Raw genomic sequence first — 27,639 nt, forward strand, 5'->3', positions numbered from 1 at the left:
TAAAGGTCCTTCAAAGCGAACTGTGTCTGCAGTGTGTAGATGTCGAGTAGTCAAATTCTGTGTAGAAGCTGATTTAAAAAGTTTAATCTAAAATGTGTCTTTTTAATTAAATGTCATGCTGTAGCCTTTCAAAATGAGTCTATGCAATGCTGACTGTACGCTTTGGGAATGCTGATTGGGGGAAATGAAAGGGAAATGGAGCCGAATGGCCACATGACCCTACTTGCAATTATTTGTTTTGTTCCCTTTTGAAAAGACCGATTAAAATCGTCTTGCAGCGCCCAGAACCGGGAAGAAACGCACGCTTTCGTCTTCCTACGCCGAGCGTGTGTGTCCAGCATTGAAAGGTTTGAGTCGAGAGCCCACCCAGGAGTCATTTAGATAAAATAAGTAATTCATTGTATAACAAAGGGAGACGACAATGACACACTTGTGCATTTAATATATCTCAATACGGATGTGAGGATATACACAACACAATACAAACCGAATTCAAAATCGTATGGTTTTAGTGGCGCATAAATACAGTATAATACAGCAGTCGTGAATACCGCTGCCTCCCATACTTTACAGCAGTGACGCGGTTTACGGCAGTGTGGCACTGACCGGTTTCGGGAGGGGGGCTTTGGGGATTTGTTCTGTTTTCCCTTCCGGCTGCCGTAAATGAGTTTTCTCCCCCTCTCGCCGCTGCTCCTGTGTCTTGTGTGTGTGTATGTGTGACTGTGTGCTGCACTTCAGTTCCGAGGGTGTGAGTTACCGATATCGAGTCACGGATAGGAGAGTTGTTTCAGTTCACAACCGTGTGAAACGAGAGTCCCACCACCTCCTCCTCGGTGTAGACGGTACTTAGTGCTGCGGGACTTCATTCGTGAGTTCCAGCGCCGAAAGAGAAAGGAAAGGAGAGAGAGACCCGGCCGGGAGTGAGCGACCAGCCCGACCCCGAGGTGCGATGCTTCTCACGGTGTTCTGCGTCCGGAGAGACCGCTCCGAAGTCACTTTCTCCATGGAGGTTTCCCCAGAGCTGGAGCTACGGGATTTCATAGCCCTTTGCGAGCTTGAGTCGGGAATCCCCGCCGCAGAAATACAGGTGAAATGACACCACAGTACAGCACAGCACACTACACTACACTCAGCTACACAGAGTACAGTATACCACACCATACTACACTACACTACAGTATAGCAAGTACAGCACACCATACCATACACTAGCAGAGTACACTGCACTACAGCAGATTACAATACACTGATACACTTCACAACACCACAGTGCAGTACTGAAATATTAATCTTGTGGCGAGCGGCTCATTTAGCCCCTGTTGTCTTTTGTTGACAGTGGCGCTTGACTGCCCGTTATAACACAGTCCATGTCCAGCAATGGTGGCCGGGCACCTATCATTGTTGTGCATCAGTTTCCAACTCGTTGTGTTTTATTTAACGGTACATGATCAGGTTCAGGTCTGTCTTCGTGATCTCGGAGCTTGCAAGGGCGTTGTTGTGAAGTTACACCCCGTGTGGTGTGTGGGTTTGTGTGTGTGTGTTTTGTCTTCTTTTGAAAGCACGCTTTGTGACATCTGTTTGGGAGTTTAAATTCCCTTTTGAAAGTAACGCAGATTAGTCCGTGGGGTGGGCTGAGTGTAAGGGGGTGCAAGTCGTCTTGGGCTGGCTGTTCAAGCAAAGAGGCAGTTTTCCAATAATGTGGGGATTGAATGCTGCTAGGCATTGCTAGTAGAAATCTGATTTGCAATGTGTTTCTAGGGAGGGGGTGCGGACTCTGACTGCATCGATCGCTCTTAAAGGAAGCGAGCATCTAGATCTGAGCTATAGTGCGTTTCTCTTCAACAGTGAGTGGGACTGTGTGTGCCCTTAGGTCGGCCTGGGTTTTCCGTTGTCACTGATCTTCTGACTGTGATTTGGAGAACACGGGATTGCGTGTCTCACTTACTTACTGTGGCTGTAGCTGCTAAATATAGTATCGTGTTGGGGGGTAGCGACCAATAGAGCCCAGTGTTGCCTAACCGCTTGATCCAGTGCAGTGTGTTGTAGCTGCAGAGCTCTTGGACAGACTATCGTTGCACCAGACCTTTGTGCATGTGTGAAAGCATGCATGTGTATGTGTTTAACTGAGATAAGGCAAGCCTGGATGCTAATCTGAGACGCACATGTCTGCAGTTTGGGGTATATCCTGGGCTGGCCAAAATTGTTATTCAAGGGGACCCTGCTTTATTACTATTATTAATAATAATGGAGAGCCTGACTAGTATTACGCTGTCCCAAGCCCAACACAAACTCTTTTGAGCATTTATCTGGGGTGATGTGTTGAACGTGATATGCCGACAGGCTATCGTGTTGCAGACTTGTGGTGTGTTAGTATTTGTGTGTTGTGACCCACAGCAGCTGGGGGTGGGGGGTTACCTCAGTGTCGCTTCATTGCTCGGTTTGATCGTTGAGGCGTCAGCTGGTGTCTGATGGTGCTCTGGTCAGCCAGAGCAGTCATCTGGCTGATTGATGTCCAAGGTTGCGTAACCGTGCTCTGCAGAGCAACAGAAGTCGGCTTGCATAAAGGCGTCTGCTAACCACTTCATAATATTAATCAACAGTTGCTGAGATGTTATTGAATTATTGAAAGTTCCAGCGAAACAAATGATGCAAACAAATTTTCGAACCAGTGATTCTCTCCAGTAGACCCACTCTGTTGACATGCTTACTGTTCTCTCCTCCTCCTAGGAACCACAGATAAACTGGTAATCTCCAGTCTATAGATAAGTGATGGCTACATGTATTTGTCTATTTATGTGTTGGCCAATATGATTACTGAATTGCATAAATGTGAGAAATATGCTTTTGAATAGTCTCCTTTCCCTCTTCCTCAGATCACATATGCAGAGCAGCCCCTGGGCGACACTGCTCGCGCGCTCGCCACCTATGGCCTGAAGGATGGCGATGTGGTGGTGCTCCGGCAGGCAGATAGACCCCCATCCGTGCAGCCCGCCTTCCCAGGTATGAGGACTCTGGGCGCCCCCCCCCTGCTGGACACAGAGGCGTTCTGTGACTTGGTTTTTATTTTGTTAAAGTTGCTGTAAACGTTGACACTCTAGTGATGAAAAAAAGTGGAGTACCTCAGTGCAGGGGGAGGAGCTTTGGACGTGGCTCTGTCACTGTGTGTGTTTGTGTGTGTGTGTTGTGAGTGTGGGGGATTGTGTTGTTAGTGTGAGTGTGTGTATTATGTAAGGAGTGATTACTTGGAGTTTTGTTCCGCTTTTGATTCAAGTCTGCAGGTACACATTTAAGCTCTTTATAAAGAAAACCCAGCGTGTAGGTTTTGAAGTCTTTTTAGCTTCTACCCCCACCATCCCTCTCTCACTCCCTCACTCGTTATCTGCATCTTCCCCCCCCCCCCCCCCCCCCCTTTCTCCGTCCCCATCTCTGATAGGTCTGCCACGGATTGACTTCAGCTCCATCGCTGTTCCTGGGACCTCCACCGGGCGCCGCCCCACCCCAGCAGCCATGCAGCAGCAGCGCTCCCCCCCCCCGCCCCCACCCCCTACCCTGCAGCCTGGCTCCAGCTCCGCCTCCTCTCCCCAGGGATTGGACGATCCAGCCCTGCTGAGGGATATGCTGCTGGCCAATCCACACGAGCTATCCCTGCTGAAGGAGAGGAACCCCCCTCTGGCAGAGGCACTGCTGAGTGGGGACCTGGGTGAGAGCACAGCACTGCCTGTATAGTCTGTCTGACTGTCTGCATGTGTGACTCTCCCTCTTCAGGTCTATCTCAATCCTTCTAACCACCTGCCTCTGTCTCTCTGTTCCTCTCTGTCCGTCTCTCTGTCCCTCTGTCTCAGAGCGGTTCACCAAGGTGCTGCTGGAGCAGCAGCAGGAGCGTGCGCGCCGCGAGCAGGAGCGGATTCGGCTGCTGACCGCTGACCCCTTCGACCTTGAGGCCCAGGCCAAGATTGAGGAGGACATCAGGTACTTACCACTGGGGGGGTTGATGCATATGTAGGTTTTGAGCTGGTGAGTTCTTTGGCTCTGTGTATGTGCGTGTAGCCGTGTATATAGTAATAGGGAGAACTGTGTGTTTGTTGTGTGTTGAGTGTGTAGTTTGTATGTGTTGCTGTTGTGTGTGCATGTGTGAGTGTGTGTGCTGAGTTGTATTTCTCTGTGCCACAGGCAGCACAACATCGAGGAAAACATGACGATCGCGATGGAGGAGGCGCCTGAGAGCTTCGGCCAGGTGGTGATGCTCTACATCAACTGCAAGGTCAACGGGCACCCGGTCAAGGCCTTCGTGGACTCAGGTCTGTCTGGCGGTCGGGGTCTGTGTCTGTCTTGTCTGTGTATATGGTCTGTTTGCTTGTTATGTTTCTGTTGTAGGTTTGTCTGTCATCTGTCTGTTGTGCATTGTGAGTTTTGTTGATTTGTGTAACTGTGTATGTTGTGTTAATGTGTGTGACTGTGTGTTGTGTAGGTGCCCAGATGACCATCATGAGCCAGGCCTGTGCTGAGCGCTGCAACATCATGCGGCTGGTGGACCGGCGCTGGGCCGGCATCGCCAAGGGCGTGGGCACACAGAAAATCATTGGGCGTGTGCACCTGGGTAGGGCTCCACCTCTCTCTCTCTCTCTCTCTTTACTTTTTAATGACCTTGATTGAACGAAGACAAAATAAAAAGCACAAATGATGATAAAAATAAATGCATGAAGCGTTCTTCAGAGAAAACATCACCACATCCCTATCATTACTCGCCCCCCACCCAGGGGCGTTGCTAGACTTCAGGTTTTAGGGGGGCTTCAACCCGATCACCCGGGGCTGACAGTGATCTCTCCGGTAAGAGCGGGGGAGGTACTGACGGTGATTACTCCGGTAGAAGTGGGGGGGAGGGGAGCTGATGGTGTTTTCTCTGTTTCTCTGGTAAGACCGGGGGGGGCTGACGTTTTTTTCGTATTATGTTTTCGCACGTCTGTATAAAATAATCGTGCAGAAATGCCATTATGGTAAATAATCGGAATTGGATCAGAAGACCAGGGGCTATTACTAAGAGACCTGGGGCTTAAGCCCCAGAAGCCCAGGCCCACGCCACTGCCCCCACCCCTCTAACCGTTAAGCATATAATATCCCAAAACCACAAACTATCAGACTTGCATTAAAGACACAAAGGCCTGCAATACAACACCTACAGCAACTGCACCAACACACCTGAAATACTCCTCCAGACACACCACAACACCTAATCTCCCTAGAGCAGCCAATGTGTGTGTGGAGGCACCGAAGAATAAAGAATGCTCTGAACTCTTAAGCGCCCTCTCCCTCTCTTACCCTCTCTCCCTCCTTCAGTTGGGCCAGTTGAGGTTATGGTCTTCCAGTTCAGTTTGGTGCAGTTAATGTGTTTGGATACAGGGTGGCACTGGCATCCTGCAGTCGCTGTGTTAATTTGGTCAGGGTCAGGGTCAGGGGTGAGAGGCAGGTCAGGGGTCAGGCAATGTGACGTTGTTGTGTCGGTTCAGCTCAGGTTCAGATCGAGGGTGACTTCCTGCCCTGCTCCTTCTCCATCCTGGAGGACCAGCCAATGGACATGCTGCTGGGACTGGACATGCTCAAACGACACCAGGTGTGCATCTGTGTGTGTGCCTCTCTCTCTCTTTCCCTCTGTCTCTCTCTGTCTTCGTCTCTCTCTCTCTGTCCGCTCATGCCCTCTCTGTCCTCCCCCCGCAGTGCTCCATCGACCTGAAGAAGAACGTTCTGCTGATTGGCACCACAGGCTCAGAGACCCGCTTTCTGCCAGAGGCGGAGTTGCCAGAGTGTGCCAGGCTGGCCTACGGGCCAGGCCGTGAGGACACCCAGCCTGATGAGATTGCTGACCGTGAGCTGGCAGAAGCCCTGCAGAGATCTGTACAAGAGACAGGTACTGTGGGAGAGAGGGGTGAGGGAGGAGAAGATAGAGGGAAGGTGATGGGGGGACAAAAGAAGAGAGGTGGAGGAGCAGTGCTGCAATTATCTGTATGGGACACAGGTACTGCAGGAGAGAGGGAGGAAAACAGAGGAGGGGGAGGTAGATAGAATGAAGGGTGGGAGAAGAGAAGGAGGGAGGAGGATCCAGGGTTGCTGTGCATGTAACATTTGTGTAATGGGCATGGTGTGGACACTCACTCACTCACTCAAAGCCCTGCTGTGTTGTGAGCACAGGACCACGAGCTGAGCTCAGGGGGGGATGTGGGTTCCCATCCAAACCCAGAGGGGGGGGTTCTCTGAAGTGGTGTGAGTGTGTTGAGAGGAGTGTGTTCTGATGCCATAATTACTTGCCCTGTGTGTCCCAGCGCTGGGTCTTCATAATGATAACTGCTGTTTGTTTGGACATTTCGATGGATGGATGCATGGATGTGTTTTTTTTTTTTTTTTTTAAATCTAAATCTCTCAACTTGTTTGCAAACTGAAACTCTCCCCCACACCGCCCCCAGTATAGGGAGGAGCGGCGGCTGCATGTGTCGAGTGCTAACCGTGTGCTGTGCTGTGTGCTCTTGTCTTGTCTCCTAACCGCAGAAGGGGACCAGAAGCAGTGATGCATGCGCCCAGCTGAACGCTGGAGAGGGGCCCGGCCAGCAGGTACCCCACGGCTCTGTTGTCTGCCCTACCCGGGCTTAGTATAAAGGTGTTCTTTAACAGGAGGGCCAAGTGGCCCTGGGGGAAGGGGAGAGGGCAGTGAAGCCCCTGATGAAGACGTGGATTTGGGGCCTATTCTGCCCTGGTTTAAAGAATCTGTTTTTTGTTGGCGTTTGTTTCCCTTGGTGGTGAAACACAGTACATTGTCCCTGGGTGTCAGGAGTCTGTCAAGAGTTTGAGACTGGAGCCTCCTTGGTGATTGGTGATTTATTTATTTTTTTATTTATCTTTAACAAACAATAAAAACCACTAGGTTGACTAGGGTGCCCACCACCAGTCAGGCACCTTCTCCCCAGGTCCTCCCTGCCTAGGGTCCCAGAGAGTAGACCCTCTCGCTCCGCAGGATGTGCACAGTGCGGTCTACCCAGGTCTTTGCTGGCTGACTGACCCACCCTGCTGAGGTGGGTGTTGACCCAGGTCGACCCACTTCCTCCCCGGGTGAGCTGCTCTCACTCTCTGACAACAGTTGGAAGTCAGGTTGCTGAAGAGTGGGTCAGAACCTGGGCTGTTGTGCTGAAGAGATTGCGTTGGGTTGTCAGTGTAGGTGGAGTACAGAGAAGCAGTGCAGAACACTGGTAAACTGGAGTGTGTTTTTGCTGTCTGAAGAAGTGAATCCCAGTCTGATGGTGGAGACGGCACAGTCCTGTGTGTGAGAAACCATCAGAGAAAATAAATGAATACAGATCTCCAACTCCTTACTGTTAAAAGTCCTAATGATGATGATGACTTCACAGATGCCCTTACACTCACAGCTGTCACAAGCAAGCAAGAGAGTTGGTTCCTTGGCATGAAGTGGCCTTAATTGAGTTCTTCTGATATTTAATTTATTTTTGTTTATTAATAGTTAATTTTTTTGTTTTGCAGATATTGAAGATGGACAAACTACCTCACCAACATCCCCTCCATTCCCCCAGCCAGTCGCCCTCCCCAACAGCAGCAGCAGCAGCAGCAGCAGCAGGTCACTCCCCCCTGCTGCCCCCCCCCTCAGTCAAACCCTGGACTGCTCGACCCCGACCCTGGCCTCCCTGCCTCCTGACTCTGCCCGCCCAGCCCAGGTGAGCCAGGACCTGTCTGAGGGGGGTTCTGAGCCTCTCTCTCCATCAGGCCGGGGGTGGGGACCGGAGAGCCCCCCGGGCCCAGGGCTATTAGTTTCCCAGGATCCCAATCCAGAATCTGATCAGAAGCCATCGGCTCCCCAGCTGACCTCGGCTCTGGGAGCGGAGGTGGCCTCTCCCTCTTCCTCCTCCTCCCCCAGTGTGTTGCCCCGGCCTTCCTCTCCAGACACCTCAGGGTTTGGCCCTGAACTCAGTCCAGCTGCGGGGGGGGCAGTCTGGTCGCCCCCCCCCCCCTCCGGTTTCCCACGAGATGCGCCCCACCCTCTATCCGCCATGGGCGCCCGTCTCCCAGAAGACGTTCAGCTCGCCGACAACAACACGCTGTCCAGCATGCAGGTGGACACCAGAGCAGGGGAGGAGGCAGAGGGAGAGGGAGAGTCCGAGCAGCATCCCTGTCCTCCAGGCGAGGCCGGGGGCGCAGAGGAGGCTGCAGGCGCTGAGAAGGTGCCAGGTTCACGGGAGAGGGAGGGAGACGTGGAGGGTCCTGGCACCACCCAGCATGACCCTGACCCTCGGCAGCATGACCCTGACCTTGAGCAGCACCTCCACCTTGACAGTGACCTTGACTTTGACCTGGGCACAGAGGGGGTGGGGAGAATAGCCCCTCAGTCCCTGGAAGAGAGTGCCTCCCTAGCCAGCTGCTTTGAGTGTACAGGGGGCAAGATGGGAATGGGGAGAGAGACACCCCCCTCTTCCTCCCCCTCCTCTTCTTCTGCCTCTGCTGGGCTCCCCCCCGCCTCAGACTATGCCATTGAGACCCTGCCCCCAGAGGAGCTGATGGACACCACCCCTTCCCTTGCTGCTGCACTGCTGGAGCTGCATGAGCTCCTGGTGGCCAGTAGCCACCGTTCTGCAGTGCCCTCCCCCTCCCCGCCCCCTCCACCAACACCCCCCCCCAGGGGAGAGGATGAGCCATGGGGGATGCCCAGCTCTCAAATGCCAAGCCTAGGAGGAGAGGGAGGGGACACTGTCTTCATTTCTCCACCTCTCCTTCCCTCTGTCTCTCTGCAGGGACTGGACAACACGGAGATGGAGAGAGAAAGAGAGATGGAGAGGGAGGTGGACAGGGAAGGAGAAATGGAGATGGAGAGTGGAGGAGAGAGGGAAGGAGAGATGGAGGTGGACAGGGAAGGAGAGATGGAGATGGAAAGGGAACAAGTGACAGAAACAGAGAGGGAGAGAGAAGGAGAGAGTAGGAGAGTAGAGGAGATGGAAAGAGAGAGGGAGATGGAATCCCAGGAGCCACCCAGAGTTCCACCCCTGACCTCAGAGCACAAGGATCTTGGGGCCCCCTCGGGAGACACCGCTGCCCCGCCACCAGCCCCGTCTATTCCCCTGCACAGCCCAACCACGGTCTCTGACACAGAAGCCCTCCCTGTGTGCCACCCCCGCCCTTTTCCCCCTCCTGTCGTCCCCAATGAGGTCCGTCTCCCCGACAGCCTGCTCCACATCACTAGAGCCGGCTTCTCCCTGGCCGAGGCTGCCGAGGCTCTGGAGCGTTTTCACGGCAACGCTGAGCTGGCTCTGCTGGTCCTGCTGGCCAGGAAAATCACTGTCCCCTCCTAGCCCACCCTGGCCCTTCAGTTTGACCCCAGTGTGTTCATCTCTGTCGCCAAAACAGAACAAGATCTATACAGGGCGATTCTTTAAATCATGTGTGGTTTTATTCATCAGATCATTTCAGTTTGCTCGTGATTATTTCTGTAACAGCCCTACAGCCTCTCTGAAGCAAGACTAGAAATCAGCGCCAGGTTGCTCCTCAGGGCGCTGCGCTCCCCTCTTGTCCACACCACCAGCACTTCGGAGGGGTATTCGGTCTCCACAGTGCCAGCTGCAGCTGCAGAGGGTCGCTGTGGGACTGGGCGTCACGTCACTTCGCAGACAGGGTGACGCACCGTGCACGTGTCCCAGGCATGCCGGGGCTGCCGGTCCATACGGAGTGAGCTGTGCAATGATTGCTGTTGTTGAGCGAGGAGCTGAAATGGTCTTGTGAGTAAAAAAAAATAATTTTAAAGAATTGCCTTTTGAGCTCCCAGTGTACCCAGCCCTCTGTATGTTATGTAGATGTCCCTCTGGGCTGGCAAGGGTTAATCCCCCCACCACCCCTAACAGCAAAGTGCCACATTAACCTGGGTGCGCTGACACCAGTGCAGCGCTCCCCTGAGCTCTCCACACTCTCCCTATAGGAGAGCACCCATACTCTTCTGGTTAATTATCATAATTAATATGTTTATTAATCTTTTATTTTTATTTTTAGTCTTTACTGCTGGAGTGCCCAAATTTCAAGATCAGCGGCAAATAATTTCCCAATTTATTTAACAATCGCTGTCCTCCAAAATAGCTGACAGACAGCACCCCCCATCCCAATTTGGATCACCCCCCATGCTCGGTGACACAATTAACTGGATTAGCTAGACACCCTCTCCCCCCGGGCCGCAGCGCTGTATGTCTGGGTACGGTCAGCAAGTCTGCGGGAGGTCCTGTCTCACTTACTGTCGCCTGAAGGGGAGCTGTGCTGCTTATGGAGATATTGAGTGCTCCAGCAAGACCCCAGACTCCACCGCACCAACACTGCCTGACTACCTAAGCCCCCCACCCATCAACCCCTCCCCCCATGCCCAGGTAAACCATTTGAGGCCTATAATTTTGAAAAGCCAAACTGCAATGGTGTTTCTGCGAGGGCAGTGTGCAGGCAGGCAGTCCAGTCAGAAGACTTGAAGGAAAGTGAAACGCAAACTTTCAGCCTCCCTGTCCCCTTAATACAAGCCTGAGATTCGGCCAGCCAGTCCTGCACAGGCTGTGACCCTGTGCCAAGCAGCCGAGTGCTGTGAAAGTGTGCTTTGGCTCCTCTGGCTCCACTGGAAGAGCGCCAGTGCTGAGCAGCCCACAGGGTTCTCTGGCACGGATGTTTATTTGTTTTTAACAGGTTACTGATTTACAACAAGAACGTGCTTCAGATAATTTAGCCAATTGGTCAGCAGAGACTCATATCAACCATCTAATCTGGCCCCCCCACCAAAAAAAAACACAAACACAAAAAAGTGTATACATACTAGTCAAGAAAAACGGGGGCCGGATTGGGTTAATTATTTCTGTGCTGCACAGGATACAAGGAGCAGCTGCACCTGGTTTTTGCAGGATAGACTCAAGAAGAGGACAAGGGGCAGAGAACCAGAGAAGTGACAAGGCCAGGTGCTGAGGGGCTCTTTGGGTGGGAGCAGGTCGCACTGGGGGGGACAAGAGGGCTCGCTCTCTCCCCAGCAGGCTGTAGGTAAATCATGTTCAGTTCAGCCAGGATAATACCTCAAATTCATTTTTTTTCTTCAGTATCTGTCGCAGTTTTAAAGTTCCCCCCATCCCCTCCCCAACCTTTAACTGTTCAATTACTACATTTTACCTGCTGTCCAGCGTCTTCATTTCCACTCATGTATCAGTCATCTGTTTTTAGTCATCAGTTGTTTTTTGGTTTCTTTGTTTTTTCCAAAATGTTTTTTTTTCTTCTTTTTAAACAAATTGGTTCTGTACCAACTTCATTCAGGCCATTTTAAATCCTCAGTCTGATCTTGTATACAGGATTAAAAAAAATAAAAAATAATGAAATAAATAAAATTGGTTCTTTATATTTTATCTCCTGGTACTGTGCTTTGTTGGGGTTCAGTAGGAGGGTGAGATGGGGCTGAGGTGCCTACTGACTGATGAAAGATTTAAAACTGGTGCCCAAATCTCCTGGGAGAAGGGAAGGGTGAGTCAGTAACTGAAACATAACACAGTCTGAGTTTGTGTCTGAATCTCCAGCGGACTTGCTGCCCACAGTGTTCCTCTGATGTCTTGTGGTTTTTTCAGTGGTGCTGGTGGTGCCTCTGTCGACACGCATCAGATGCAGTCAGTTGTGGGCGTGTGTCTCCAGCGCGATGCGTGGCCTGAGACCGCTCCACCGCAGTCCATTCAGTTGTGCAGCACAGCATAACACTCCTCCCACTCCCAGACAGGCATGGGGTGGATCATCTAGGTTTTAGATAATGTGCATAAATGCATTCCCACAACCTGTGAAACTGTGTAGAGTGCTGCACTTCTGCACAGAGAGGAAGGGAATCCCTGGGGGAGCAGTCAACGAGAGAGACACAGAGGGGGGGAATCCTAATGAGGTCTGTTGTGAAAGCACTCTGCAGCTCTGCATGAGAGAGTGTTTGGTAAGCATTAGGTAATAAATCAAAGCGGGGGGAGGGGTCTTTCTGGGAAACCACCCGTCATTTTTTTTTTTTAAATCGTATTGCCCATGCAAGGACTGAATCATCTTCGGTGGAGGATGAGCTGAGTGCACTTCAGACACCAGGCGTTGGTGCTTGTGTGAAAAGTAAACCTTGTGTTAAAAGAATGAATTTGCATAAGTCCTAAATATTGCAGCCCAGAGAGGAGACGCCTGACATTATAACCACCTGTATTGCTCTCAGTGCCAGATTTAGACATAAACTAAGCTACAGCTCGCATGTTATAAGGGCCTCAAAATACACTCACCTAAAGGATTATTAGGAACACCTGTTCAATTTCTCATTAATGCAATTATCTAACCAACCAATCACATGGCAGTTGCTTCAATGCATTTAGGGGTGTGGTCCTGGTCAAGACAATCTCCTGAACTCCAAACTGAATGGGAAAGAAAGGTGATTTAAGCAATTTTGAGCGTGGCATGGTTGTTGGTGCCAGACGGGGCGGTCTGAGTATTTCACAATCTGCTCAGTTACTGGGATTTTCACGCACAACCATTTCTAGGGTTTACAAAGAATGGTGTGAAAAGGGAAAAACATCCAGTATGCGGCAGTCCTGTGGGCGAAAATGCCTTGTTGATGCTAGAGGTCAGAGGAGAATGGGCCGACTGATTCAAGCTGATAGAAGAGCAACTTTGACTGAAATAACCACTCGTTACAACCGAGGTATGCAGCAAAGCATTTGTGAAGCCACAACACGTACAACCTTGAGGCGGATGGGCTACAACAGCAGAAGACCCCACCGGGTACCACTCATCTCCACTACAAATAGGAAAAAGAGGCTACAATTTGCACAAGCTCACCAAAATTGGACAGTTGAAGACTGGAAAAATGTTGCCTGGTCTGATGAGTCTCGATTTCTGTTGAGACATTCAGATGGTAGAGTCAGAATTTGGCGTAAACAGAATGAGAACATGGATCCATCATGCCTTGTTACCACTGTGCAGGCTGGTGGTGGTGGTGTAATGGTGTGGGGGATGTTTTCTTGGCACACTTTAGGCCCCTTAGTGCCAATTGGGCATCGTTTAAATGCCACGGCCTACCTGAGCATTGTTTCTGACCATGTCCATCCCTTTATGACCACCATGTACCCATCCTCTGATGGCTACTTCCAGCAGGATAATGCACCATGTCACAAAGGTCGAATCATTTCAAATTGGTTTCTTGAACATGACAATGAGTTCACTGTACTAAACTGGCCCCCACAGTCACCAGATCTCAACCCAATAGAGCATCTTTGGGATGTGGTGGAACGGGAGCTTCGTGCCCTGGATGTGCATCCCACAAATCTCCATCAACTGCAAGATGCTATCCTATCAATATGGGCCAACATTTCTAAAGAATGCTTTCAGCACCTTGTTGAATCAGTGCCACGTAGAATTAAGGCAGTTCTGAAGGCGAAAGGGGGTCAAACACAGTATTAGTATGGTGTTCCTAATAATCCTTTAGGTGTGTGTATGAAAACAATGACTACATTTTTAGTCAATAATGATGTACAGCAGGATCTGTGCTAAAATGTGCAACAGATATGCAATTCTATGGGTGCATGCAGGTTGTCCCACTTCCCCCTCTGACACTCTGTGGTCCCATATGTAATTTCTTGGTCACACATGACACTTTGTGGTCATGTATTACATTTTGTGCTCATGCATGACATTATTTTGCCTGCCTGGTGCCTATTTTTGCTTGTGTGTATATTTACACATATTTTTTCAGGTTTGGCATTTCTTTGCTCCAGTATTACATTTTCTTGATCGCATTTGACATTTTGTTGTCATGTATAATACTATTTGCGCACACATTATATGTTGGCTTGTGTTTGACACTTTTTACTTTTGGATGGCATTTTGTGCTCCTGTCAGATACTAACCTACCTGCTATTATACTGACGGTACACTTTCACCCACTTCCATGGTGTGCCAAAGAAATTGCATGCTTCAAGTTTGAAGAGTTTGGGAAACACTTTGGGATGTAGACTTAAGTGGTTATGTTGTGAACAGGGAGTATGTCCAACTATAAAACTGAACATCCACAGTCGTACAGTGCATGCAACCACGTAGCTAAAATATATGTAGGCTATATGTACAGTGTATATAAAGTCCAAGAAAATCAAGATTTTCACCTAGGAATGCACAAGCTGCTTTCACATGAAGTCAGTTCCTTGTTTGGGTGATGTCATTTCCTGTCACGGGTACTGTCTGTCAAAGTGTGTGAGCGGCTCTCAGAGACACTGGGTACACACCAACCCAGTCTGCAGTATTATTTTTAAACTATTATCTTTATTTAAATGCATCTTCGGTTATGTTACGGGACTATGCGTGGGACATTAAAAGCACTGGCATTTATTTTCTGCGCTCGGTCAACAGCAGCTCCAAGCTCGCAGGAAATAAATGGTTTTGAAACGCGTTATGCTCATCTTGAATGCCCAGCTAAAAAAAAAAAAAGCTTTGACTTTCGATGTTAGGTCAACATTAATACCGTCAGTATTATTATAACACAGCGGTAGATATGAAAATGGACCTAGAGGCCGGGCAGTCTGTGCATCTGAGTTTTTATTTCATCCCCATCGTGTGCAGCCTGTTAAAGGACTACCGCAGAACCGAAGACGGGCGGCGAGAACAGTAACATAGCAACCCCCCTAAAAAAGCAGGCAGGAAAGCTCCGAAAAGAACGCAAGAAATAGAACCACACATTCTGGAATTCGCCCGGGTGAGTGACAGATTCCACGGCTCGTTTTGACAGCACTTGACCCGAGCAGCAGCAGCGACAACAACAAGCGTAAGCTGTCATAGTTAATAAATATATAACAATAATATAGCAGCTTGGGGATTTAACTGCCATATTTAAAAATAAACATAAAAGATCTGAATTATAATCGGCTAATAATACAAACTTTCTCGTATATATAAGCTATATTATTCAAACACTGGAGATGCCGTAGTAGCTGTTCGTTTACGTCAGTGTTATTGCATCCGTGCTTTAAATGATTGTTTCAGCAATTTATTCAGTTTCGTATTGAGCGGTCTTTCCCACACATCCTAGCAGGGGGTTTATTTGTGTGGCTTTCTTCTGTAAATACTGTATTAGGGTTTTTATTATTGTAGGTATTGTATCGCATGCTTTCTGTGCTGCTCGGCCGGAGACCGGGGGCGCAGATGAAGGAGTCCCAAGACGGCGTGACCTCGCAAAGAGTCAACACCAGAGACAGATAGAGAAGAGAGCCGGATAAACGGAAAGGAAAAGCGGCGTGGACTGCCTCCCTCTCCCCCCTCGTCTCTGACTGCGTCTGCCTCGCCGTCGGGACAGTGGACAGTCTGCGGCAGCCCCATCGATCTCACCGTAGGCGGGCCAGGAGACCTCCAGACATGGATCAACTGAAAGTCAAAGACCGCATCCTGGAGAACATCTCTCTCTCGGTCAAAAAGGTAAGTCGGGTATGTGTGTGGGGGTTGGACCCGGCCTTCGAACGCTCCGAGCCCGGTGGCGGTAACTAGTCAAGACCGCGGATCGCTCGCCGGCCTGCAGCTGGACTCCGTGTGCGAGCGTCGGGGGTTAACAAAGTACTGTAAGAGTGAGAAACATATTGTGGGCCTTAGAAGTTTCTTAGAGACCTGGCATGAAATAAATGGGACTATTTGGTCTGTCTAGTGCAGCGAGCTATCGTTCGGGCAGAAGGGTTTTTAGTTTATACATTTAGTAATGCATTTTCATGATCTGTTAAAGACGAGACACGATTTCGAAAATTCGCACAAGGGCATCGCTGTGAACAACCCCTGTAAGTTTGCCTTTAGAAATGAACGCTGCACACAGCAATTCTCGCCGGCAGTGCAGTGTGTACCTGTACTGCAAACGCAAACGCAGGTATTATTGCTGTGCCCTATATTTCTGCAACCTTTACCCTGGTTGTTGCTCAAGGCGTACTCTCTGATACTGTCACATAGACAGGAGGAGGCAGGTGCTGCAGCAGTAGCCTGAACAATAGCAAGGGCTGAGGCGCTATAAATAATTACTGTGATGGAGCTTTTTTTTAACTTTTGATTAGCTATGTAATATGCAAACGAGGGCTCAGGACTCTGCCATGCAGAGACGCGGGGTTTGGTATTACACTTAGTGGCATCCCGACTGGGCTCAGCTCAGACAGTCCCTGCCTGGCCTGTTCTGTCGGGGTCACTGTCACAGTGTGGCTCACGGAACAGGGGGCATCTTTCTCGCTCTCTCCCTCTTTTATGTTTCTCTCCCTGTTTCTGGCAGTCTCAAAGTGTGTGATTCATTGTGCCCATCCCTCTCCTGCTCTCCCTCCCCTCTCCCTTTCTCCATCTCTCTCTCTCTCTCTTTCTTTCTCTCTCTCCTCTGTCCCAACATCTGCTTCCACTTTTATGTATTTGGTGTTTCCAGAGCCCGCCATCAGGTCACATGATGTGTCAGGCGCTCGGAATAAAGATTAGGTCACCCACACAGGGCAACTTCATCCCAGATCATGTGACTTGGAGAGACTGTGTGGTGGGGGAGGGGGACTGGTTAAATGTGTCTAGCACTAAAATAAGACAAAAACAAAAAAGTTTCACAACCTCTGTAACACACAAGCAGTGTTCTCTGCAATGCTGGAAGATCAAGTGGTTGTGTGTCTGTGTCTCTGTGTAAGCGTTTCTCTGTATGTGTGTAGCCCTGTCTGTCTGTGTATGTCATTGTCTAAGGATCCCAGGGAAGCTGCTGCAGCAGTCCAAGCCCACTGCAGTTTTGGACCCCATCACATCTTGGACCCCCCCAATCTTAAACGGCCAGCTTGTACCCAGTCTCATTTTTATTCATAAGCAGCAGAAAGATTGACCTCTGACAATCAAAGACACAGTGAGAGTGGGTGTGAGTGTGACCATCTGGGACTGCAGTACAGGGGACTCTAAATGTTGTATCTCTGCTGTCCAGAGACAGTGTTTATGCAGCATGGGGCCTGGTGTCCTCCTTGACCCCGCTGTGTCTCTGTCTGTCAGCTCCAGAGTTACTTCGCCGCCTGCGAGGATGAGACGCCCGCCATCCGCAACCATGACCGGGTCCTGCAGCGCCTCTGTGAGCACCTGGACCACGCCCTGCTATATGGGTACGTGTGTATGGGTGTGAGGATAAGGGAGGGGGTCAGCTGATGTGTGAGTAGAAGGAGGCTGTACAGGAATTGTGTGGGCTCAGGCAGTTTATTTTTCTCTCTGTTCCTCTGTGTCCCTGTGCGTCTCCATGTGTCCCTGTGTCCCCATGCCAGGCTGCAGGACATCTCCTCGGGGTACTGGGTGCTGGTGCTGCACTTTACGCGGCGCGAGGCAGTCAGACAGATCGAGGAGCTGCAGCACATCGCCACCAACCTGGGCCGCAGTGAGTCCCCTCGGCGCACGCACTGCCACACTCACTCACCCGCCCGCCTGCTTGCCAGTTAATTAGTTAATCAGTGCAGGAACTGGGCTCGCCTGTTTGCAGTCATTAAAAGGCATTTGGGGTCTGTATTGTTCACTCTGCGCTTCTGTATCGGGGCTCACAGTGTGTGCGCTCGTCACAGTGACATCATCTCTCTCTGAGCTGAGCTGGGTGGAGCGTTTCACCCCCCTCCCCCCTTTTGTGTCAGGGCCCTGGTCTGTTGGCGCAGTGCAGGGTAGCGGGGTGGTCGCTGTGCGGGTCAGACGGGTGCTGGGAGGTGCACCTGAGATGGCGGTTCGAATCTGGGGAGGGGTCTGGCCGGACACACTTAGATGGGTGGCATTGCAAGGTGCCCTGTGAGTGACAGTGTTGATGTTGCTGTGCGGCGCAGGTCGGGCCTGGCTGTACCTGGCTCTGAGCGAGAGCTCTCTGGAGAGCTACCTGCGGCTGTTCCAGGAGAACCAGGGCCTGCTGCACAAGTACTACTTCAAGTGAGTAAAAAATAAAGCTTTGGGTTTTAAACGGTTGGTGCAGTGAAAGTGAAAATGAGTTAATCACCGTTTCATTTGAACACACTGGCTTACTAGTGCAAAGCAGGAACCACATTGGAGAAATAGAAACAGAATAGCACTTTGCACAGTATTATGATTATTATTTTATTAGTTGTAGTATACATAGAGTAACTTACATGGTTGAGCTTTCTTATGTGGCCCTGCAGCTCCTCGCTCCTTCTCTCCTCCTCTCTCCACCTTCTCTCATCCTCTCTACTCCCCACCTATCTCTTTGCACTCTTCTCCAGCTCAGCTTCCTACTGTCTGTCATCTTCAACTCATTCACTCATTTATTCATTCATTCACTCACTCGTTTCTCAGTGCACCCTCTGAGTGGGCTCCTTTGTGCTCTGTGCTCCTCAGGAACGCGCTGGTCTGCAGTGATGACCACCTTGCACTCTTCCTCACGCTGGTCTCTGGCCTGGAGTTCATCCGCTTTGACCTAGAGCTGGTAGGTCAGAGAGATGCCAAAACTTCAATGGAATAAAAAAGCCAAGAGAAGAAAGCAGATGTAGCAGTTAGTTTACTACACCTGAGCACGCTGAGTCTGAGAAGCTCCAAAGGAGGTGTTTCACTCATAATTTTTTCTCTCTGCTATTGATGACTACGGCTCCTCTGACCACGTGGCGCACAGTGATGATGTCACTATGGCCACTTTTCCAGAAGCCTGCTCTGCCCTCTGCTTGGTGTTAGTTGCCCACCACTAGTGTCGTGCCTTGTGTTTGTTTTAAACACTGGTTGTAACACATTTTGTGAAAAGCATTCAATTTGTGACAGCTGTGAATTGCCCTGGGTCTGGGAGAGTCTTTTCAAAGAAAGAAATTATAATTATAACACCACCACCAATCTCCCGCCCCTCTCTGTGTACAGGACGCCCCATACCTGGATGTGGCGCCATACATGCCGGATTACTACAAGCCCCAGAACTTGCTGGACTTTGAGGAGCGGCTGCCCAGCTCTGACAGCCTGTCCCTGCACTCCTTCACCTCCCTCACCTCCACCAACCTGGAGTGGGACGACAGCGCCATCGCCCCCTCCAGTGAGGGTGAGCTGGTGGGGTGGGGGGTTGCAGAGTGGTAGAGTTGTAAGGGAGGAGGACGGGTGAAGGGGTAGGGGCTGGGGGTGTTTAAGTTTATTATTTTTTGTATTTTGTATTATTTTGTGTGTTGTATATATGTATGTATGTATTTATTTATTTCTGTATGTTGAGCTAACAGGCAGGAGACGTTTTGAATGGGCAGATGAACAAAGCGACACTCCCTGGCCTTCACAGCCATGTTTCTGTATTCATCAGAGGAGAACACAAAAAGACCAAGAGGAAGTGAGAGAGAAAGAGAGGAAGGGATGGAGGGAGTAAGGAGAAGTCTGAGGGGAGAAGTGAGGAGTGTGAGGGAGAGGAGGTTGAGAGAGAGAGAGAGAGAGAGAGAGAGAGAGAGGTATATGAGATTGAGATGGAAAGAGGGGAAGAGTGAGAGAGAGAGGTATGTGAGATAGAGATGGAAAGAGAGGGGAAGAGTTAGAGAAAGAGGTTATTTGAGAGAGAGAGAGAGAGAGAGAGAGAGAGAGTGATATGGGATATTAATTGCATGTTGTCGGACTGCAAGAAGGAACTGCAGAAATGAGGCCCCCCACCACCCCAGCTGTGAAATATGAGTTATTGCCATCGTTCACATATCCATTGCATTTACAACCTCACTGGTTTATCTGCAGCTTGTCATCGTCTTCCATGCCTTATTCTGTTGTTTTCTTTCTTTCTTCATATTTTCGTCCCTCTGTCCCCCTCGCTCTCTGTCCCCGGATGCTAATGTTGAGTTTTATCCCTCCTTTCTCTAGATTATGATTTTGGTGATGTGTTCCCTGTCCTGCAGTCCATGCCCAGTGCAGACTGGGAAGGTGGGGCAACAAGCTCTTTTACATCCTAAACATGCATCCCAGCTCCCTTCCGATTCTACAGCACACACACTGACACACACACACACACACACACACGCTCCCTCATTCGTCTACAAGAGCACACACAGTCACATGCACTCAGTCACACACACTTACATATAACACGCACCAGTCCATACCCCCTCCCTGCCTGCAGACTCCCACCCCAGCCCAATGCTGCATGCACGTCCCACCAGCAGTGCTCAGTGTGCATGCTGCGTCCCGCATGTAGTAATGAGCTGCACCCCCCCAGCCATGCCCAGTCATACCAGTTCAGCCAGTCTGCCCGCTGCTGTGGGTGCACAGTGCAGTTCTGCTCGCTTGCTGTAGAGGGAGCTGTCCCCCCTCTCAGTGCTCCTGATGTAGGAGGTGGCTTGCAAAGTCTCTGGGGATTTCAGGGCAATGGGGAACAGTGTTTTGGTGGAAGGACCACAGACCCGGGGCCAGTGATGCCACTTGGAGTAGAGGGGGAATGCAGGGGGCTGCCACCCATGATTCCAAAAGTATGTTATCCATTTGGGAAAATATAATCTCCAGTGTGAAATGTAGTTTCAGTCATTGCCCCCTGTCCAGAGACTTTCCTGCTGATAATCTGCCCCCCACCCTTACTTCTGAATGTTGATGGTCCTGTCTGGGGCCTTCAGTAATGGTTGAGGGGAGACTAACACAGGTCTTGGCTGAACAATCAGGACAGTTCCCTGCTCCTCCACTCCTCAACTCCCCAGTAGGCAATGTGTACCTTCCAAACGGGGCCCTCATCCTTTATCCTGCAGTCTGTGCTTTCTGTGTTTGTATTTTGTTTATTCTCCTTGATGCATCCAATCTTTACAGTTTTTAGTTTTTTTTCATAATTGTGTTCACATTCCTCCACCCAAGGGATGTTCCAGCATTTTGTGTGTTTTGATTCTGATCTGTCTGTGTGTGTGGGTGTGGGGTTGGGCGGGGTTTTGTTGGCGGACCGGGCTGCTCCTTTGTGCCTGCTCTCTTTCCTGTGTCTCACTGGCAGTTTCGGGATTGCCCTTGTGCTGTACCTGTGGGACAGGGCTCTCAGACTTTCTTCCTGGAGTTTTCTGCAGCCAATCAAAATGTTGTATCTTCATGTGTGTCTAATGGAATGGAATTCAGTTTAATTCATTATAACAAAAATAACAAAACAAGAAAACTGCTACATCAAATGCATGGGCCTCTACTCCTGTTCACTAACCCACTTTCTGTAAACTGACATCGTCCTGAGTGGCTGGGAGAGAAGCTGGAGGTCTGACTGAGGTGCCACAGATTGGGGTTTATTAAAGGGGGTGTGAAAGACCCGAGAGCGTGAGACTGTCGTGATACAGGGAGGGAGTTAGTGTGTGTTATTGATGTGTGTGTGTGACAGTACAAGTATTAGTGAAAGTATGCGAGTGTGTAAGAGTGAGTGTTTGTGTGTGTGAGTGTCTAGCTTCCAGTAAAATATGCAGCTATGTCTCCTCTTAGCCTGCCTGAGCCTGACCTCATATCCTCTCTTCTCCTCTCCTCTCCTCCCCGTAGAGGGTGACCTGACCGAGTCGATCAGTGCCCCGCACTCTGTGTCCTGCGATCCTCCCTCCAACAGGGCGGCGCCGCGGAGCCCCACGCTGCGGGTGAACCCATTTAATGAGGACTCGGACACCAACCCCTCCACAGACGCCACGCCCGTGCACTGCCCCCCCCGCCGCAGCCAGGGGGAGGGCGACGACACCGAGAGCACCGGCACAGAGCTCGAGGTCATCAGGTATTCACCCTGTGTTATAGCAGCCAGCTGGTACTTCCTGCCTACTACAGCGCCCGTCGTGGTGTGTGAGTAAAAGGCTTCACACGATAAAATATTATATATATCTGCCCCCGTCTCAGTGGAGGCTCCTACCCCCAGCACAGCGAGCAGGGTCAGGCTGCTATCAGTGTTGGTAACCCCCCAGGGTCAACCCAGTGTACTGCTGTTCTCCCCACAGGCTGGCCCGGCGCCGGAAGGTGGGGAAGAAGAAGCGAGGGAAGGGAGGCTCTGTTAGCAGCTCCGACCGACCCAGCGCCCCGGAGAGGGAGGTGGCGGAGGGCACAGAGGGGCCCCCTTTGAAGATGGACGTCATGGACAGCGAGAGGCGCATGGCGGGAGGCGGGGAGAGGAGGCTGGAGGGGCAGGGGGTGGAGAATGACGAGGAGGAGGAGCAGGAGGAGGAGGAGGAGGAGGAAGGGGGGGAGTGCGGCGAGGGCCTGCTACGTCTCCCCAAGATGACGGACACCTCGATGGACAGTGTGGGGCAGCCACTGCGGGATGTCATCGATCAGCTGGACTGCCAGGGCTGGGGGGCCGGGGCGGGGAGAGGGCGAGGGAGGGGGTCGGCGGCATCGGGGCAGCCCAGAACCTCTGAGCCCCCCCAGCCACCCCCACCCCAGCAGCAGCCCTTTCGGAATGAGGCCGGGGGAAAGCCGCCTGACCCCGCCCCCTCACCCCTCTCCTGCTCTCTGGCCCAGGACTCCCACTACCTGCATGCCCCCCCGCCCTCAGACTTCTACCGCTTTACCGCAGAGAGTGCAGGCCCTGTTACCCCAGGTGGTGGCCACTATGACCCTGCAGGGCCTGGCCAGCCGGCGCATGTTTGCAGTGGCTATGAGGGTGAGGGAGAGAGAGAGGCGGCACCGGGAACCACCCCCCAACCCCTAGACACCCGGGGACAAGGGGAGGAAGAGGAGGAGGAGGAGGAAGGACAGAAGACGCCGGTGCAGAACGGCTCAGCCCTGCCCCCAGGCATGTCTCCAGAGGAAGAGGAAGAAGAAGATGAGGAGAGGCTGCCCCCCACCAGCCCCTCGGAGACCAGCCACCAGTCAGAATTCAGGTGAGCCCTGAGACTGAGCTGTGCTGGGCATTGCAGCACAGACACTACAGTACAGGACAATACTGCAAAGTGTGTGTTGACAGTGTTGTGCTGTTGTGTTGCAGGGTGGACAACAACCATCTCCTGCTACTGATGATCCATGTGTTCAGAGAGAACGAGGAACAGCTTTTCAAGGTACAGAGTACCCCCCAACACACACACCAGTCTGGTGACTCTGCAGCTGTGCAGTCCAGTTGTTGATGTCTGTGTGTATAGAAGCATGTGGTGTCTGGATGACAGTGCGCAGTGTGGGGGTGTCTCTGACAGTGCCGTACGGGGGTGTCTGTTTACTGTCTGTAGATGGTCAAGATGAGCACAGGGCACATGGAGGGGAACCTGCAGCCACTGTACCTGCTGCTGACAGACTGCTACATCTACCTGCTGAGGAAAGGTGAGCTTCCCTCAGCCTGTACACTGCATTACAATACACTATACCGCACCATATAATACTATACTGCACCACACTACTCTGTACTGCACTGTAAGTAGGCTAGGCTAGACTACACACCCCCTGCACCACAGTACTCGCTGCTGTCTTGATGCTGCAGTGTTGGGAACTGGTGCTGTGCAGCTGAGCAGTGTGTGTTTGTGCAGGTGCTGCAGAGAAGCCCTACACTGTGGAGGAGGCAGTGTCCTACAACGAGCTGGACTACATCTCTGTGAGTGCAGGCCGTGGCTGGCCACTGGAGTGGGGAGTGTGGGAGGAGCGTCAGGGCAGTGCAGTGTGTGACCATACCAGCATGTGTCAGGGTAGAGTAGTGTGTGAGAGCGTCAGGATGTCTAGTGCATTGTGTGGGAGTGTCAGTGGGTTAAAAGGTCTGTGTCTTCATGATTATATCTACCCTGCTGTGATTGTTGTAAATGATGTCTGTCTCCCTTTCTCTCTCCCTGTCTCTGTCCCTCTGTCCCTCTCCCTCTTTCTCTCAGGTGGGAATGGACCAACAGACTGTCATGCTGGTTTGCACTAACAGGCGCAGACAGTTCCTCCTGGACACAGCAGACCACTCCCTGACAGAGTGAGTGTGCTGTGCTGTGCTGTGTGTGCTGTGCTGTGCTGTACTTCGCTGCAATGCGTGTATTGTTTAATGTTTGGTCTTTCTCTCCCTCTGTCAGGTGGTTCTTGTGCGCTCTGCAGTCTGCGATGGTAAAGGGGTGCAGGGAGCCGCCGTACCCGTCTGTGCTTACGGACGCCACCATGGAGAGACTGGCGCTCACCAAATTTGTGGCACAGGAGTCGCACTGTGAGGTGGGCAGGGAGCTGTGTGTGTGTGTGTGTGTGTGTGTGTGTGTGTGTGTGTGTGTGTATATTCACCTGTGTGTGTGCTGCAGGTGTCAGAGGTATGTATCCAGCTGTACTCTCTGGTGCACTGGGAGGACCCAATGGACGTGTCGCTGGGCCCCCAGGCTGGGCTGTACGGCTCCCCCGACACCTCTGTCACCAAGGAGGGACCCCTGATGTACCGTGTTGGCACCTCCTACCTGGGCAAGGAGCTGTGGAAGAGCTGCTACCTGGTGCTCAGGTAACTGCTATGCATCTCCCTCACAGCCCCCTTCACCTAGGGCTCAGGTAGCCACTGTCCCCTTTCTGTTCAGGGAGTCTCTTTAGACAAAGACATCAGTCTCAGCCTATGTACTCCTTCCACTGCTACTAATACTACGTTCAATAATAATAATAATAATAATAATAATAAAAGGATTATAGAATTATAGAAGCAAAAACAGCTACAGTAGCATGGTGGTGATGAAGACTGGGTGTGTGTGTGTCCTCTCTGCTGCAGCAATGGCATTCTGTACCAGTACCCTGAGAGGACAGACGTCATCCCACTGCTGTCCATCAACATGGGGTAAGGGCTTCTCTGTGCTGCCTGTGTATGAGACTGCAGAGTGTGTGTGTGTCCTCGATCTGTGGTGTGTCAGTGTGTGTGTTTGGTTTCAGTCTTTTGTGATTAATCTTTTTCCCGCCCCCTCCCTCTCTCTCTCACTCTTTCTCCCTCTCTCTCTCCCGCTCCCTCCCTCTCACACGTCCCCTCTCTCTGTCCCTCCCTCTGCCTCTCTTTTTGATATTTGGTATAATATGTGGTCTTGGCAGTGCTTGAGTAACGCCCCCTCCCCATCTCTCTCTCTCTCTCTCTCTGTGCAGGGGGGAGCAGTGTGGGGGGTGTCGCCGTGCGAACACCATAGAGCGGCCCCACTCCTTCCAGGTGATTCTGTCAGAGCGCCCCCCGCTGGAGCTCAGTGCCAACAGTGAGCAGGACATGGCTGACTGGATGCAGTACCTGTGCCAGTCTGTGTCCAAAGGGGTGAGAGCTCAGAGACAGACATACACACACTGAGACACGCACACACAGTAAGACAGACGCACAAACATCCCTCTTCCTATGATTAGTGGCATCTTTAATTCAACATTTCCCCCCCCACTCTCTCTCTCTCTCTCTCCCCCTCTCTGCCAGGTGGTGCCCCCAGGTGTGGCCCCGGCCCCGTGCTTGGCGTGCTGCCTGGTGCTGACGGACAAATGGCTGTTCACCTGCCACCAGGACTGCCAAACCAGCTTCTTCCGCGAACTGGGGGGTGCGGAGCTCGCCCACATCAGGGGGGTGCGGCTGGAGGGGCAGCGGGAGTACTGCATCATCGTGAGTGTTGGGGGGGGCTGGATACTGCATGATGGCGAGACTGCGGTTGCAGGTGCTTGTTTCTGAACCCTCACCATGGCTGTTCCTCTCTCCCTCTCTCAGGAGTTTGTGGAGGACCGCAGGCAGTTCCTCCCACCCTGGGTGCTGTACTTCAGCTGCTGTGGGGAAAGGGACCGGCTGCTGCAGGCTCTGGAGGAGGCGTGGAGACACATCTACCAGGTGATGAGAGAGAGGTGGAGGATGAAATAGATGGAGAGTGGGAGGGGGAGTGTGAAAGAGAGGGGGAAGGTGAGAGGGAGAGAAGGGGAAGGGGCATTTGATATGAACATATGAACCTACTGATATCTCTCTATCTGTCTCTCAGGTGTCTCTGCCCCGGCTGCCTCTGCAGGACACCTCGGTGCAGAAGAAGTGTGGCGACGCGCTGTCCCTTCTGAAGAGCGTCTGGCAGCGCAGCGACAGTCTCCACCGCGGCCGTGCTCAGAGGGAGCCCTGGTGCTGAGATAGCGCGAGGGAGCGGCACACAGAGGGAACCCTAGTAGCCCCTGAGATGGAGCGGTGGAATGAAGGAGAGGAGAGAGAGTAGGGAAAGAGGGAGCAGAATATCAGAAGGAGGAGAAAAAAGAGAGGAGGACAGAAGTTTTGTAGTTTAAAGAAGGAAGAAAAACGCACAAAGACTACTTTAACGGTTCAAAACAGAGGCGATCACAGCGTCTCCAACAAAAACAGCAACACCACTGACATTAGCAATGAATCTGGGGAGTGGGGGTGGGGAGACTACACCTCTCTATAGCTCTGTACTGTCCTTTGTCTAGTTTGTTTTTTATTTTTGTGATTATAATAATAATTTGTTCCTTCTGCCTGTATTGTTAAGACTGGGGTGGCGGGGAGATCTGCAGAAGATTATTCCACTGTAGGAGAGAGAGAGACAGAGGGAGACGAAGAGTCTAACTGCTCATGGAGACTTATTCGATATGAAAAGACTAAAACGAGTGGTAGACTGAAGACGGGAGTTTGTCGTCAGTCAGCAGACGGACTGCACACCATTTATCGTTTGTACCTGCTGCATTGGCCTTGGGGTTCGTATTGTTATGAGCACATGGCAGCCCAGGCTCTGAGCCCTCCCTGCCACCTCACCTATCTACTGATTTACTTTTGTCATTTTATATGTTTTTTTTAATTTTATTTCCTTGTTGGCAAATTGGTGGTAAGTTTCAGTTCACACAAAAACAAAAGAGTAATGTAGGTTGTATTATTATTATTTGCTGGGCATGGTTACAGTTTCTTTGCAAAGACAACTCACGGTGAGGTGCTAACTTAGTCATAGTAAAAGCTTTTTCAATATGACCTTTAAGCACTAAAAATGATTCTTTAAAGTAATGGCAGAAGTGTATAATAATGATATTATTCTCATAAACAGAGATGAGGTGTTTGAAAGCTGGATCTTAGGGTTACTATTTAAATATACTGTTCTGTAGATACTGCTCTATTTGCACTTTTCCCCCAAGGAGTCTGAATTTGTGTGTTTGATGTCGGTGCAGTTTTTTTCTTTGATTGCACACATCACAAGTGCCTGTGAAGGAGGAGACGGACTGGTCACACTGTCTCCCCGAGTCCTCTCTGCTTGCTACGTTTCCTTCTGGCTCCTGCGCCCTCCTGTTGTCTCTGTCGCTTCTTGTCCCTCTCTCTCCTCCCCCTTCTGTCATGCTATGACCATATATACACTACAGGTGACAGGCACTGTGTCTGCTGCACTAAGAGGCTCCGCAGTCTTACATCAGGGTGGGAATCAGGGAGTGGGGGGGTCTAGATCAATGGTACTGACCATCTGTTATAGTACGAGCTGTGAGAGCCCAGTGAAGGCCGCTCTGAGGCGCAGGAGGAGAGCAGCCCTGGCAGCGGGAGAGTTGTGCTCAGTGGGTTGCAGGGTTACATTTGTCTAAAATGCCAGATGTTGCGGTTTCCTGACTCGTAATACAGTATATTTGAACTGTTCGCATTCACGTCTCTTTTTATTCCCCCAACGCAGACCTGTCAGGATCTGAAGGTTTAGGTTTCTATGAAATAAATAAAAATGATAAAGAAAAAAGAAAAATAATACTACTACCATAGTTTAACTCTTTGTCACCTCCATACGTTGTGTGAGTATGTCTGAGAGTGTGTGTGTGTGAGTGAGTGTGGGCAGGAGTGCCAGTGCCAGA

At 51.1% G+C, this 27,639-nt stretch overlaps 2 protein-coding genes across 5 annotated transcripts; both read left to right on the top strand.

The window, feature by feature from the left end:
- The first annotated feature begins 650 nt into the window (after nucleotides 1-650).
- Nucleotides 651-11,399, top strand: ddi2 (DNA-damage inducible protein 2). 2 transcript variants are annotated; one of them, XM_066690555.1, is made up of 10 exons: nucleotides 655-1,087; nucleotides 2,874-3,000; nucleotides 3,434-3,700; nucleotides 3,843-3,969; nucleotides 4,171-4,298; nucleotides 4,469-4,597; nucleotides 5,505-5,608; nucleotides 5,713-5,902; nucleotides 6,538-6,600; nucleotides 7,522-7,648. In XM_066690555.1, exons 1-9 carry the CDS (start codon nucleotides 950-952, stop codon nucleotides 6,555-6,557), a joined length of 1,230 nt encoding a protein of 409 aa, XP_066546652.1. In that variant the 5' UTR covers nucleotides 655-949; the 3' UTR covers nucleotides 6,558-6,600; nucleotides 7,522-7,648. The 2 variants fall into 2 exon arrangements, with proteins under 2 accessions (XP_066546651.1, XP_066546652.1); XM_066690554.1 differs by lacking the exon at nucleotides 6,538-6,600 and having other exon boundaries at nucleotides 651-1,087; nucleotides 7,522-11,399.
- Nucleotides 11,400-14,226: 2,827 nt separating this feature from the next.
- Nucleotides 14,227-27,536, top strand: plekhm2 (pleckstrin homology domain containing, family M (with RUN domain) member 2). 3 transcript variants are annotated; one of them, XM_066690622.1, is made up of 21 exons: nucleotides 14,227-14,815; nucleotides 15,142-15,462; nucleotides 17,026-17,132; nucleotides 17,289-17,398; nucleotides 17,829-17,928; nucleotides 18,352-18,439; nucleotides 18,859-19,033; nucleotides 19,822-19,881; nucleotides 21,448-21,670; nucleotides 21,888-22,769; nucleotides 22,874-22,943; nucleotides 23,109-23,199; nucleotides 23,403-23,467; nucleotides 23,736-23,824; nucleotides 23,922-24,054; nucleotides 24,138-24,328; nucleotides 24,587-24,652; nucleotides 24,949-25,108; nucleotides 25,259-25,438; nucleotides 25,541-25,657; nucleotides 25,803-27,536. In XM_066690622.1, the coding sequence occupies exons 2-21, from the start codon at nucleotides 15,403-15,405 to the stop codon at nucleotides 25,938-25,940; spliced, it is 3,105 nt and encodes a 1,034-aa protein (XP_066546719.1). In that variant the 5' UTR covers nucleotides 14,227-14,815; nucleotides 15,142-15,402; the 3' UTR covers nucleotides 25,941-27,536. The 3 variants fall into 3 exon arrangements, with proteins under 3 accessions (XP_066546719.1, XP_066546718.1, XP_066546720.1); XM_066690621.1 differs by having other exon boundaries at nucleotides 14,227-14,746; XM_066690623.1 differs by lacking the exon at nucleotides 19,822-19,881 and having other exon boundaries at nucleotides 14,227-14,746.
- Nucleotides 27,537-27,639: the final 103 nt, after the last annotated feature.

Source organism: Amia ocellicauda, chromosome 18, assembly GCF_036373705.1.
Source record: "Amia ocellicauda isolate fAmiCal2 chromosome 18, fAmiCal2.hap1, whole genome shotgun sequence".
Lineage (NCBI taxonomy): Eukaryota > Metazoa > Chordata > Actinopteri > Amiiformes > Amiidae > Amia > Amia ocellicauda.

Excerpts from the sequence above, each read along its gene's own strand:
- plekhm2 (XM_066690622.1), top strand. The coding sequence starts at position 15,403 with ATGGATCAACTGAAAGTCAAAGACCGCATCCTGGAGAACATCTCTCTC. Across the intron at positions 17,929-18,351 it reads CTGCACAAGTACTACTTCAA|GAACGCGCTGGTCTGCAGTG; the intron begins GTGAGTAAAAAA and ends TGTGCTCCTCAG. Across the intron at positions 22,770-22,873 it reads AGCCACCAGTCAGAATTCAG|GGTGGACAACAACCATCTCC; the intron begins GTGAGCCCTGAG and ends GTTGTGTTGCAG.
- ddi2 (XM_066690554.1), top strand. The coding sequence starts at position 950 with ATGCTTCTCACGGTGTTCTGCGTCCGGAGAGACCGCTCCGAAGTCACT. Across the intron at positions 3,001-3,433 it reads CGTGCAGCCCGCCTTCCCAG|GTCTGCCACGGATTGACTTC; the intron begins GTATGAGGACTC and ends CATCTCTGATAG. Across the intron at positions 4,299-4,468 it reads CAAGGCCTTCGTGGACTCAG|GTGCCCAGATGACCATCATG; the intron begins GTCTGTCTGGCG and ends TGTGTTGTGTAG.